The sequence below is a fragment of the Tursiops truncatus genome, chromosome 20 (genome assembly GCF_011762595.2).
Source record: "Tursiops truncatus isolate mTurTru1 chromosome 20, mTurTru1.mat.Y, whole genome shotgun sequence".
NCBI classification, from domain to species: Eukaryota; Metazoa; Chordata; class Mammalia; order Artiodactyla; family Delphinidae; genus Tursiops; species Tursiops truncatus.
The window spans coordinates 47,002,333-47,016,055 of NC_047053.1; the positions used below are offsets into that span (position 1 = coordinate 47,002,333).

The 13,723-nt window shown below is 63.9% G+C and overlaps 1 protein-coding gene across 8 annotated transcripts in view; it reads left to right on the forward strand.

Moving 5' to 3' along the window:
• Positions 1-3,962: 3,962 nt before the first annotated feature.
• Positions 3,963-13,723, forward strand: part of AATK (apoptosis associated tyrosine kinase) — a 45,350-nt gene continuing 35,589 nt past the window's right edge. For 3 of the 8 annotated variants that reach the window (XM_073797219.1, XM_073797222.1, XM_073797223.1), the window contains exons 1-2: positions 8,948-9,357; positions 9,979-10,250. In XM_073797219.1, the coding sequence (XP_073653320.1) occupies positions 10,136-10,250 (115 nt within the window). In that variant the 5' untranslated portion in view covers positions 8,948-9,357; positions 9,979-10,135. The other 5 variants (XM_073797221.1, XM_073797226.1, XM_073797220.1 and 2 more) reach the window with 4 other exon arrangements.

Here is a 13,723-nt window from a genome sequence, read left to right on the forward strand (position 1 = left end):
ACACTCAACAGCCCCTTCCCGGGACCCTCTCATGCCCCCCTGCTTCCGGCCCTCTCTCCTACCGCTGTCTGCCCGACCCCCGGCCCACCGCCCCCTCTGACCCCTTCCTGAGCCTCGGGTGAGGACCCAGGTAGGATGTAGGCCTGGGGCCTGGAGGTTCCTGGAGGGACACAGAGGCAGCTGTGTCCACCAGGCTGACCAGGTGCCTATCAGGGCTGTGACTTTAAGGGGCACCAGGCTGACAGGTGAGCCGTCCAGAGCGTCTCTGGCCTCAGGCTCCAGATGGCTCACCACTGTTTCTGCCCCTGCCTTGATTCAGAATTGCGATATGTTGCTCATAACGGATTTTTCTCATTAATTTTGATTCTTTAAGATATTGCATTAAAATATTAGTTACCTTGAAGACCAAGTTTGTTTTTGACAGCTTCATTGAGATATAATTCATATGCTGTAAAGTTGACCATTTCAGGGTGTACATGTCATTGTTTTTAAGTATATTCACAGGGTCGTGCAACCATCACCTCTATAAAATTCCAGACCATTTTCATCACCCCCAAAAGAGGCCCCGTACCCCCATTTCCCCTTCTCTGGACCTCTGACAAGCATCCATCTACTTTCCGTCTCTGTGCATTTGAACGGCCTGGGTCTTTCCCACGAGTGGAATCCTGTGGTGTTTGTCCTTTTGCTTTTTCCACCGAGCACGTTTCCAAGGTTCATCCGTGCTGCAGCGCGCGTCAGCGCTTTGTTCCTTTTTACTGATGGTAATGTTCCCCTGTACGGATCCACCGCATTTTGTGTGTCCATTCATCTGTCGACGGATGTCCTTACTGAGTTTTTGGTGCCCTGTGGTGCCTCCCTCGCCTCACCTGAGCCCTGGTCTGGCCCCCATGTTGCTCCTGACCTGGGAGGCCTCTCCCCTCTGTCCCAGGGCCTTGGGCCCTCTTGGAAATCCTCTAGGCCCAGACTCCCTGGGGGTCGGCTCCTTCTAGGGAAGGTGCTCCCCCCCTACTACCCCTGGCTTGTCCTTGACTCCATATTGTCTTTCCTGAGGCTCCTGCCCGAGGCTTCGGTCGCCACAGGCCCAGGGTGCTCTCATGCCCGTGGAAGAGAAGCAGAGACGAGGCATCCCCACCAGCCCGGCCTTTGAAGGTGGAGGCATGCCTGAGGCAGTGGTCGCTCCACGTGGGGCACCCCAGCCCTCACCGCTGTCAGGCCTGGCCCCTGACCCGGCTATGTAGGGCTCTGGGGCATCTTGCCTCCCTCCAGGTGGTGGGGCGGGGGGCACATCGGCAGGGATCTCGTACCACTCCGGGATTGGCAGAGGCCAGTTCTGTAGGAGTCCTGGGGCAGGCTGGCCACTGGTCACCCCCGATTGGCAGGTCTACCCCTGTGAGCCCTCACCCCTGCACACCCTGACCCCAGCACTGGAGCGAGAGAGAGAGCGAGAGCGAGAGCGCGCGAGAGAGCGAGCGCGAGAGAGCGGGAGGGTGTGTGTGTGTGTGTGTGTGTGTGTGTGTGTGTGTGTGTGTGTGTGTGTTGGGGACGGGTCCTTGGGTCCTGAGGCCGAGGAGAGAGCCCCATGCCCCAGGCCTCTCAGCTCCACCCTTCCCAGGGCCTAGCGCTCTGTCCTGTTTGGCCTTGTCATGCCAGCTGAGGGTTGGGCTCGTGGTTGGCCTGGAGGTCTTGAACTCAGGGGACCCTGAGTCCAAGACAGCAGTTCTGTCCCAACCCCAGGAAGAGTGCAGATAAGCCCTCCCCACTAAGTTCCAGTGCCAGGCTTCCTGCCCCCCACTGTGGTAGCCAGTGAGTGCTGGTGGCCGGCCACACACAGGAATCGCTGGCCAGAGGAACAGATCAATGGTGGAGGAACTCAGGGCACCTCTGCTTCAACGGTCACCACGGCAGGGGAGCAGCAGGGCTCCTGGGTCCAGTGAATCTCAGAGGACCCCAGTGCACGGGGGGAAGGTGTCACTCGGGTCAAATGGAGTAACAGTGCTGGACCTGCAGCCCTGGGTGGACTTCTCCTGCCCCACCTGGACCCTGGAGGATATCTGCAACCCTAACGCCCCCGAGATCTGGCCTTCTGTATGCCAGTGTGTGCACTACATGTGTGTGCACTGTGTGTGTGTTCACTGGTCAACCCATGTCACGGAGGTCTTCACAGAGGGTCTTCTGATCCTGGTCACTGAGGCTGGCCATGGTGGCGCTGAGAATCTGGACAGGGACAACTTAGGGCCACTGGTCATTTCCCTGCTTGTCCCTAGGGAGTCCCCCGGTTGTGTCGAGGTCCAGGTGTCTGGGGCATCTTCCTGGTGGGCAGAGGCAGGGCCCATGGTATGGGGGTGGGCAGTGTTGGGCTTTCCTCCTAGGTGGGGAGGGGAGACCCCCCACTGTGGATCCAGCTCCCTCACACTGTGCACTTCTGGATCACAGCCCTCAGCCCTCCTTGCGCCTGTGGCTGCTGCCCCTCCAGGCCCCTGGGATCTGAGCCCCTCTCCCAGGCCAGGCCCTCTGCTGGCCACTCCCCTGTGGCTCCTTCCTCGCCAACAAGGCCTTTGGGGCAAAGCTGTTTAGAGTAGTGGCCACAACATCAGGGCCAGTAAGAAGGTTCTGGATGCCCCATGCTCCTCCACAAGCCTGAGGTTGTCAGGGCCACCCACAGCAGGGGACCCCGAAGGTCTGAAAGGAGAGGAGGCCCCTTCCTTTGCCCATGGGGGAACTGTCTACACGACGGGCCATCTTAGGTTAAGAAGGATGTGTCCTGGCATCCTCTCCTGAGGGCTGGCCCTCACCATCCTTTCTCTGTCCCTGGCCACCCCTGTTCCATTGATCCTTGCTCTTCCCCAAAGCCTTAGGAGCCCCTCCTGCCCGCACAAACCCCCTGCCTTCCAGCTGGGTCAGCCAAGCAGCTTTGCTCATCTGGCCGGAGAATGAATGGATGGACGTAGAGTGAGTGACCCAAGTTACATAAAACTCAAATCCTGGCTACATAGTAACTCTCTCTCCTATCCCAGGGGGTGGGGAGGGGACGGTTCCCAGCCCCCTGCGCGCTCAGCCCGCCTGCCCTCCTGAAGCCGCCTCATCCACGCAAGATGGCGCGGCAGGGCGCGCAGCCGGCGGGGAGGGACGGTCCCTCGGTGCCCGGCGCCGCCGCGTCCGCCCTAAACGCCCGGCGCTGTTCCCTCCCGGGCGGGGGCGGCCGCTCCTTCTCCACGGTTGTCGCAGCGTGGCACAGGCGCGGGCGGTTTGGGCAAAAATAGCCCCCCCACCCCGCCGGCGCGGGCGCCGCCCAGAGGGCGCGGGGCCGGACCCAAGCTGCCTCCGAAACCGGCGTGTGCAGGCCGCGTGCGGGGCCCCGACCCCCGCGTGCCGGGGCCCGCGCCTCCGGGCCACCCAGCGCGCGCTTTCGTATTGCTCCTGCGTGCCACCGTGCCCACCCCCGCGCGCGCCGCCGCGCCCCCGCCTTCCCGCTCCTCCCCCCACGCCTCTGCCCACCCCCGCGCCTCCAGGTGCCCCCTCCCTGAGTCTCCGTCCCTCCCCCCTCCCCCCCCCCGCACTTTTCGCCTCCGAGCACCCCTCCCCCACCCTCCGTGCCCCCGAGCCTTCGGGTCTCCCATCCTACGTCTCTTGAGCTCCCACCGGCGCCTCAGTATCCCCCTCCCCGCCCCCTTCCCCCCGCACCTTCCGCCTCCCAGCGCCCCCCCATTCTCCGTGCCACCCCCGCGTCTCCGGATCTCCCATCCTGCGTCCCTGTGTCCCCTCGTGCCTTCGTGCCCCGCCACGTCTCCGTACGCCCCCAGCCTTCGGGTACCCCCCCCGCGCGTCTCCGTGCCCCCCCCGCCGTGTAGAGAGCCCCCCCGGCGCGCGCGCTCCCGCCGGTGTTTTCGGACTGCACCAGCCCGGGAGCCCCGCGGCGCCGCGGCCGGCCGGGGGAGGCGCCTCGTCTGTCGCCGCCGCCCGCACACGCACCGGCATCCGCACCCGCACCCCGCCGGGCCCGCGGCTGCGGCTGTGGGCGCTGGGCGGGCGCGGCGGCCAAGGCGCGCTCGCACCTGCGGCGGCCGGGTGATGGCGCGGCGCGGGCCGCGGGCGTCCTGAGCGCAGCGCCCGCCGGGGGATGCCAAGACGCGCTGCTGGCCCTGGCCATGTCGTCGTCCTTCTTCAACCCCAGCTTCGCCTTCAGCTCTCACTTCGACCCCGGTGAGTCCCCTGGCCGCGCCCCTTGCCGGCCCTCTGCCCGCTGCGGCTGCCCCTAACCTGCCCAACTGCGGACATGATGCTTCCAGAGCCCCCGTTTCCTATTTTGCATGGAAGTTAACCCTTTCCTCACTCTGAGTGGAGCCGCAGAAGGAGCGGCTTTCCCCGCAGGACCCCCTGGAAGCCCGGAGGCGGGCAGGCCTTGGGGCTGGCACTGCACGGCTGCGGCCTCCAGCAGCGGGGGTGGGCAGTGGGGCACTGCCCTGTCTCTGTGGAAGCTTCCGTCTCAGGTAACGGGCAGGACGGCCCGTGTTGGCCCCAGGTGTCCGGGGGAGGAGGTGGCCAGGACTAAGAGCCCCCCGGGAGGTGTGGGAATGTCGCCCCCCAGGCCCAGGTGACCATGGCCCCTCGTGGATTTACGGTCTTAGCATGGGAGGCATCTCCCCAGGCTGGGAGCTGGTTCTGGGGAGCCCTGCCAGGCCACCCAGTCGCCCACATGGAGAGGTGGGAGCAGTGGTCAACCCACAGGACAGAACCCACTGAGCAGAGGCTCGGAAGAGATGGGCCTCAGTGGATGCCCAGGCCCTCCGGGCAGGGAGAGGCCCAGGTGGCGCTGTCAAGCTGGCTGCAGGGGGCGTGGGGCTAGGCTGGCGGCCCTGGCAGCCTGTTTACCCATGGCTGCCTGATCTCCTGGCAGCTGTGGGCGGCCGTGGTGGGCAGAGGGACCAGGGGCAGCTGGAGGCCCGCATCTGTCACCAGGAGGTGTAGGCTTTCTTCCCTCTGTCTTCGCTGGCCTCAGCACCCCCCTCCTTGGCCCGAGTGGGAGATAAACCCCTGCCCTGGAGCCTTGGCCGAAGGGCCCAGAGTCCTACCCACATGTCACTGGGGCTCTGGCACAGGCTAATCCAGCCAAAACAAAGCCGGGTGAGCACGTGACGGCCTCTCCTGGGTCTCCCTCCCTGGAGTAGGGTCCAGTTCGTGCAGTGATGCACAGGGTCCCCTGGATTCGGCCCCATCTGAAGGCATTTGCTCTTGGGGGAGGGGACCTGACAGCAGGTTCCTCTGCTGGGCTTAGGGTGTGGGTGTCACTGGCTCAGAAATGACTTCCCAAGGCGACTCCTGGAGCTTGGAGAACGTGGAGTCACCAGTGGATGGCCCAGAATCTGCCAGCGACAGCCCTGGCTGGGCTCTGAGGGCAGGGGCTGGAGGTGGCCCTGCTCAGCAGTCCCAGGCCCAGACAACCTTTAGGGACACGTGTCCTGCTGGCTCCGAGCCAGCGCTCCATGCAGTGCGGCTGCTGGGGAGTGAGGGTCCAGCCTTGGAACCGTTGGCAGTGTGGCGGGGCGTGTGCCAGGACTGACCCAGGGTTGGCGACGCCCTCCCCCACGCCCTGCCTCTTGCACTCTTTGTGGGGCCCAGACTTGCCCTGTGTGTGTGTCCCAGCACGAGGCCCTTCCCCCATCTTAGAGAGACAGCTGAGCTTGGCTCCTCTTGCAAGTGGCCCTGTAAACAGCTGTGATCAATGTAATTATAATGTGTCAGTTTAAGGACTTATGAGGGAAAAAAGTTGTCAGGAGGCAAGGGGAGATCTTCTGTTTGCAGGTGGAGTGAAGGGGAGAACTGTGCCCCACTGTGGGAGGGGCCACCCTAGATGGTGGAAATGGGTTGCTGGCTGGGGTGCAGGGCTCTGTGCTGGCCCCCACGTGGGCATTAGGGAGGGGGTGGGGTGGGGTCCGCTGCCCTCCTGCTAAATGCCCAGTGTTCAGAGCCCAGCTCCCACCCCCTGGAGTCCCCCCCGCCCACCCTTGCCTTCCAGAGTCTCAGTTTTCTCACCTGTAAAATGGGATAGCTGTGCCTACCCCAAGCTCAGTTAGCGGTTAAGCGCCTGGTGAAAACTTGACTCTCAATGAGCAGAGGCTGCTCCTATGGGGGGGCGGTGTGGAGACAAGGCCACAGTGGCGCGCGGCTCTCCCGTCCTCACAGCGGGGAGAGATGGTTCTGTTTGAAGTTGGCTCCTGTCTAAGGAGGGGACCCTGCTCGGGGTCCTCCAAACTCGGAGGGCAGGGGATAGTCGTGTTTGTGGCTGTCTCGGAGTTTGTTTCTGTGGTCACTCAACACTCAGGGATGGACAGAGGAGCCTGGCCCAGGCCGAGGGTCCTCACAGTGTCACCAGGCCAGGTCTGCTGCCTACTGCCAGCTCTTTGTCTGTCATGGGTCCTGTGGCAGTTCTCCACATAGGTGGTGAAAATGGTGCGGTTATGTAGAGAGTGACAGGGGCTGAGTTTGAGGCACACGCTTGAGTGAGGCCTGGGGGCTGGGGGACCTCATTTAAACTGCTCTCCTGCTTGGGCCACCACCACCTACCAGATAAGGGCAGGGCAGGCCACTGGAGGGGGCCAGGCCCAGCATGTGCTCCTGGGGCGATGGGCCGGCGCGGGTGGGCATCCGGAAGGGCTGCCTCCTCTGGGGTCCAGCTCTTCCTTAGGATGTGGGTGACCCTGGGGGATTTCTGGGCAGTCACAGCCCTGTGACCTCAGCACTGTGTGGCCTTGGGCCAGTCACTCAACCTCTCTGAGACTCAGCCCCACATAGGTGAAACCTCACTCTGGGGAGACCAGGTGGTGGGGTATGGAAGCCAAGAGCTGAGGGGTGATGAGGGTGCCACGTGGGAATCGGGAGCACCTGGGTCTGGCTGGTGGGGGGAAGGTGTGGCTTCTAAGGGGCGGGGCGGGGGGTTGCCTCTCCTGCTGGAATGTCTGAGGCAGGGAGCTGCCCTTGTTTCTTACCCTCTCCGGCCCCGGGTGGACTGGGTACAGCCCAGGCCTTCAGCAGGTGCCTGCCAGGTGTAGGCCTCAGTCAGAGCTCTGCAGTCCTGAGCCTGGGGGCCTGGAGCTTCTGAGGACCCCGTAGGGCAGGTAGTGGACCAATCCCTCCCTGATCCCATGGCCCTCTCTGTGCCTCTGTTTCTTAATCTGTAGGTGGGCATTACTGTGGTGTCCCCTCCTGAGGGTCACATGTGGGTGACTGGAGTGCTGGGTGAGGGTCAGTCCCCAGGGAGCACCACTCAAGGCTGACCCTGGGGTAGGGGTCACCGTGGACCATTTGGCGGGACCTGGAGTTTGGGGAAGCTCATGGAAGACAAGGCAGCCCCCAGCCTCTCGGTCACATGCTGCTGCCTGCCCGCGTCCTCGTCCTGCGCCTGGCCCCCCTGGGAGCCGGCTCACCAGCGTTAATGTACGCGAGGTGCCGGCTCAGGGCTGGGCATGCCCGGGCCTTACGGAGAAGGTGTCGCTGGGGAACAGGGCGCAGGGAGGGCATTCCGGCTGGGCCTGATCTATCCTGCACGGGGACAGGTGCGCCTGGGGACTTGAGGACTGAGAGGCCCCCAGGAACGGGCTTTTGCAGCCCTGGGGGTCCCTCTCTCTGGCTGACGGACACGTGCTGGCAGTGGTTCTTGAACTTGGTGGCCCACCGCTCGCTGGCTGCTGCCCACGGGGCCTAGCTGAAGGCAGATGCTGCCTGACACAACCCGCCCCCCGTCCCCTCCATCAGGCCCTCCCCAGATCGACTCAGGCTGGGGGGAGAGGGGCGTCAAGGGCCGGAGTGTTACTCCCTCCCCGCGCCCCGAGAAAGGCTGGCCGCAGGGTGGAAGCTGTGGCTCTGGGGCTGAGTCTGGGGGTGTGGGCCAGCTCAGGGCAGGGGGGAGGCCACAGTCCTCCCTCGGGCAGTTTCTCTGCATTCTAGCACATTCTCCAGCCTATGCTCTTCTCACAAAGGGGCTGCTTCTCCCTCACGCAGGGTAGCTTTACATGCGCCGGTGCCCGGGCTCACGCAGGCACTCGCACACGTGAACACACACGAATGCACGCATGCTCACAGATGCCTTCACCTGTGTGCGAGCCTGGGCTGGGCCGTGGGCGCTGTGGTCTCCTGCGGGGGGTGGTCAAGGTCATGGCTGAGGGGAGCCAGACCCCCGCCCCACCCTTGGCCCTCAGCCTCACCCCTGCTCTCATTTCAGTTGATGGGCTGAGTCACCGGGTCCCGGTGGCCTGAGGCTTGAGGAGCCTGGAGCCGTCCCTCTTGGTGGCTGGCCCTGAAGGACTGCCCCACTGTCACCCGGCCACCTGCAGTCACTGCCCTTGAGCAGGTCCGCCCATTCTCCATCCTCCTCCCTGTTCTGCACCTTCCCCAGGTCAAGGGCTCATGGGTGGAATAGCATCCCCCCAAATTCATGTCCACCTGGATCCTCAGGATGGGACCTTGTTTGTAAATAGGGCATTTGGAGCTGTAATAAGTTAAGATGAAGCCATCCTGGATTAAGGTGGCTTAATTCCATGGCTGGGTCCTTACAAGAGAGCAGGGGGAGATTCAGGAGGGAGGAGGATGTCCCATGCCACATGACAATGGAGGCAAAGCTGGGCTGATGCAGCCACGAGCCAAGGAAGGCCTGGGGCCTCCAACAGCTGGGAGAGGCAGGAAGGGCTGTGCCCCGGAACCTCTGGAGGGAGTGTGGCCCTCATGCAGGACGTCCGGCCTCTAGAACGTCAGACACTCCATGTGCGTTAAGGCCCCAGTTTGTGGCACGTTGCGATAGCTGCCCCAGGACACTCCTGCAGGGCGGCTCTGAGCCCCACGGGGCGTCATCTGGGGCCGAGCCTGCCTCTGCCTTGATGCCAGCCTCCATCTCCTCTGTGTAAACTGGGACAGCCCTACCCACCTGGACATGTCTTAGGAGGAAAGCAAGGTAACACGTGTGCAGGCGCCTCAGAACACGCGAGTTCACTGGACCGCGGTGAAAGGAAGGCAGCTGTGGCCCAGGCCAGTAGCCCTCATCTGGGCACCTTGGGGCCTCGCTCTCGGCGTCCAGCTGCGTCTTGCAGAGGAGCCAGCACCAGCAGGACAGGCGGCCCGTGGCCTCCCCTCCCCCGGCAGAGGAAGCCGGCAGAGGAAATGAGGGCAGCGGACGCCGGGCCAGAGCCAGCTCCCAGGCAGCCTGTCTGGCCTGTCGCAGTAGGCAGCGTCCCCGCCGGGTCCCTGCCTTCCTCTGCCAGTGTCAGCCTGAGGGGCAGGGGCCAGGGTGCCCTGGGGTCAGGGAAGGTCTGCTGAGGGTGACTCTGGAGTTAGCAGTTGGAGCCGCGCGGGAGCGGCCGCCAGAGCTAGGTATGTGGGGGTTTCTGGGAGGGTGTGGGCTCTCCCACTGCCAGCCCTGGGGCCGGGCATGAGCAGACAGGGGCTCGTACTCGCGAGGTCCCCAGCCCCTGCTCTGGCTCTGCCAGAGGAAGTGGCAGGACAGGAATGGGCAGGGCCAGGGCACTGGGTGGTTCTGGGCAGCCTGGGGGTCACTTGCTACAGAGGGTGTGTGAGGTGGGGCAGCAGGATGCTGGCCGGCATCTGGAGGCTGGGGTGGGTCCCCGGTCGCCTCTCATGGTAGGATATGGCAGGTGGTCGCTTGTAGAGGGATGTGTGGTGACTGTGTAATGGGCTGGTGGCTGTCTGCGTGGAGCTGCCTGTAGTCCCGGGCAGGTGGTTCGGCTCCACTTGCTGTGAGGCCCACCTGGCTGTCCGGGCACCCCCCTGGGAAGAAGGAATCCCGCTTTTGGGGGACGTCACCCGCACAGGATGCTCATAGGAAGGAGTCTGGCTGGGCGCGCTCGGCCTCATGCCCGAGGTCACTCCTTGTTGACAGCGAAACGGCAGGTTCTCTGCCCAGCCGTCGACAGATACTGCCTTCTGCCCAGCTCCAGGCATCCCAACGCCGTCTCTTCCCTCTTTTTCTGACAGCTTTATTGAGATATGATTCACGTACCGTATGATTCATCCATTTCAAGCGTACACTTCAGTGCTTTTTACTGTATGTACAGAAGCGTGCAGCCGTCACCACTGTTTCAGAACACTTTTGTCCCCCTCGTGCTAGCCGCACACCCACCGGCAGCCCCTCATGTGCTTCCTGTCTCTGGAGATCGCCTGTCTCTGGAGATCGCCTGTCCCTGGAGATCGCCTGTCTCTGGAGATCGCCTGTCTGGACATTTCCCACCTGCAGGCGTGCAGCTCAGGTGTGTCTGTGTCTCTCTCCATGGGCCCTCCGTTTTCTATCACTGGAACATAGGGAGTGGGCCTGGGTCTGGGGGCAGCTTTCGTGGATGCTGAGGGCTGGGCCACCACACGCAGGCCCCTGCCCAGCACTCAGCATTGAGGCCCTGCTCCTGCAGGGCCACAGCGTGGCTCGCCTTTTCCGCTGCCTGACGCCCTGGGTGCCTTTCTGGGGGCTTGTTGGCCATTTGAAGTCGCCTTCTGGGATTCCCCGTGTGAGCCAGGCCTGCCCGGCTGTGGGTGGTGTTTCTATGTTCTGGAACTGAGGTCAGAGGTGTGCATCAGGGCTGATGCTTTCACACCTTAGCCGTCTCACTGGTCTGGGGCAGGGTATGCAGGCACCGCTGGGGCGAGTCTTTCCCGATCCCCGTGCTCAGTGGCATCAGGTTGGTGGCTTGAGACGGGCTGTGGTGGGAGAATTTGCGCCCCAGGAGCCTGCAAAGCCTCCACGTCAGAAACCTCCTCCGTCTCTTTCTTCCCGAGAGCCGGTTGTTAAGCATTACCAGCAAACCAGGGGTGTAGGCCAGCTTGTTAATCCCAGGAAGCCGCCTGGAATCCTTTTGGCATGAGGCAGGCGTCCTCAAGAGGCAGTTTCTGGCCCCTGGGGATGAATGACCCAGAGGGATGGTCGTGCCCCTCTTGGGCCACTCAGCCCTGGAGGGAGCCCCTGGCTGGGGCCTGCTCAGGGAGGGCGGGGCCTGCTCAGGGAGGGCGGGGCCAGGGCTTGCACAGTCCTGCCCCTGGCTGAGGCCGCACCTGACCTGAGCCCTGCCCCTGCTGCCCCAGCCCACCTCACCCCACTCTCTGCCCGCACTGGGTTCCAGGCAGAAACTTGGAGGCCAGGATGGCAGGAAGTTCTGGGCTTGGGCTGCCCTCCCACCCTCAGCAGCTGGTGCTGGAGTGGGAGCCAGTGCATCGGATTCTGCTTTATTTTTCCTTCTTGTGATGGGCGGCCCTGCAAGTCCTGTCTGAAACTGACTGGCTGCAGTGCTTCCTGGGTCTAGCCGTGCATCTGTAGGTTTTCTCCTGGGTGGATCTGAGCCTGGCTGCCTCTGGCCTCTGCACAGCTGCTCCCCCGATGCTCCCCCGCCCATGCTTGTGAGAGGGACTCATTCATCCAGCTCAGTACCCCTCGGGGCGACCCCGTGCCCAGCAGGTGTCAGGGCAGGGTCCTCAGATGAACAGGGTGGGCAGAGGGGGTCACCCTCAAGCCCCTGCAGGGAGTGGGGGCCGAGGGACGTGCAAGCCGTGGAGGGACCGGCAGACGGAGGCTGGGGGCCAATGAGAGGCCGTTTGTGTAGGGGAGACGGTGTCAGTGGGAGCGGCCCCGGGAGCGGAGAGACGGGACTGCAGTGCCCGTGTTTCCCTGTTCTCACCCAGCCACCCCCCACCCAACCACTCCTGCTGTGTGCCTTGGGCTGCTCGGTCACCAGGGCTTGGGGGGCCAGGGCTGAGGACATCCTGCGTGCCCACCCTGCCCCAGGACTAGCCTTGGGGTGGGTCCTGGGGCTCCTGGGAAAGAGTCAAGGGGCCTCTGGTGGTGGCCAGGCTGGCCTGTCACACGCCGGCAGGAGGGGTGTTGCTCATTGGTGCTGAGCTCGGGGCACACACGCGACTGTGTTTACGCCCAGTGCTGGTCCTGGCCTGAGGGGGACCGGGCTGGGTGTCCAAACCCATACTGCCAGCACGTCTCCTGGCGTGAGAGGTGTGAGAGTGGGTGGGTGTGATGTGTGTGCTGGGAGTGTGTGAGCGTGAGCATGTGCGCAGGGGTCTGAGTGGGGGTGAGGATGTGGGGGGAGTGTGTGTGTGGGAGTGGGTGAGCACACGTGTAAACATGAGTGCACCTGTGTGAGGACGTGGGGACGTGTGTGTGAGTGTGTCCCCTCTCTGGTTCTCCGGGGGGAGGCCCAGGCCCCCGGCTCTCCCCTGCCGCTGGGCAGTGAGAGCCCTCGGGCTCCCCTCTTAGGCTCTGGGTGATGGTGTAGTTCCTGACCCCCTGCGGACGGCAGGAGGGGGGATGACACCCCCTTCCGACCACGCCGACCGTCCAGCCACCTGCCAAGGGTCTGCGGTCCGGGGTTGGGGAAAGAACCCTCCTGTGTAGGCGGCTGCTGTGACCCGTGTGTCCGTGGGGGCCTTGGTGGGGGGCCTCCCAGCTGCTTGTTTGTGTGTCCGTGGACTTTGCCGGGTCTAGGTCCGTCACTTCAGGTTGACACTTAAGCCGGCAGAATGGCTGCAGCCACTTAGCCGCCGGACATTTGAGCTTCGTCCCCCGGAGGCAGCGCCCTCCACCTTCCAGCCCTCCCCTCAGTCCTTGGGGTGCAAGACTGTCCAGGATGCCTGCTTGCCGGCCCCTTTCCCCCAGTGATGTCCTCGGCCCCATGCGGCCCCAACGCCGTCTGTACTCCACGCTGCAGGTGCCATCCACACCTGTCTCTGTACATTAGGACATCCAGACTGCAGGTAAAGAGGTTTGGAAGGTCCTGGGGTGGGGGCAGTGGGGCGCAGCCTCCCCATGGAGACGTGTCTCGGGCCCCTCTCACCTGCCGGGGTGGAGCCTGGGCGGCCGCGGAGGTGGGGTTGCTGCACCCCTGCCCAGAGCTGCGTTCTGAGGCGGTCAGGGTGAGCCTGGTGGGGTGGCGGGCTGGGACTGAGAGCCGTCCGTGACTGCCCCACCCAGCGCCAGCTCTTGGGATGGGGGCATCCTGTAGCTGTGGCTTTCATCCTGGCAGGCCCACGGGGAGGTGGGTGTGCCGGGGCCCAAGCGACCCCTGTGTCCGAGCAATCAGGGCTCTGATATCAGTCACCAGCGTCCTTTCATTTCTCTACTTGACCTCAGAGATTTGGGGGAGGAGTGAGGACATGGGCCTGGGTCCTCCAGGATGGGGTGGGCCTGGGTCCTGCCTGGGAGGCGCCACACAAGTCCAGTGACCTGCTTCCCTTCCTCCGCCAAGAGAATTCTGTTCCTCTCCAGGGGAACTTCCATGTCTGGGCCTTTGGGCAAACATTTGCCAAGAAACTCCACCCCACGGGCCCCTCAGCGCTGGGTCCACCTTCCGGATGGTTCATGGGGGTATGAATGCCCCTCCTACTTGCCCTCTGTCCGGGGAAGCCCCAGACTCTTGCCACTTGCCCCAGCTGTGGGTTGGGAGGTGGGAGTATAAGGGACAGATGATGGGCCCCTGGAGGCCTGGGCACGCAGAGCTCTGCCCTTCGTGCTGTCCGCTCACCTCGGCCTCGTAACTCAGATATGCCCGCCCAGGTTGCACAGCTTCTTCCTGCACAAGATCCTGTTTGCATCGCTGGGCGGGCTTGTTGGGCAGGGGCACTGGTGCCAGGATGCCCTCCGATGCCCTGCCAGGGCCCCGCCCCAGCCTGCTGGTGACCCCGGGTGTGAGCCCCTGTCGGCTGCATCCGCACCAGGCAGGCCAGCTGG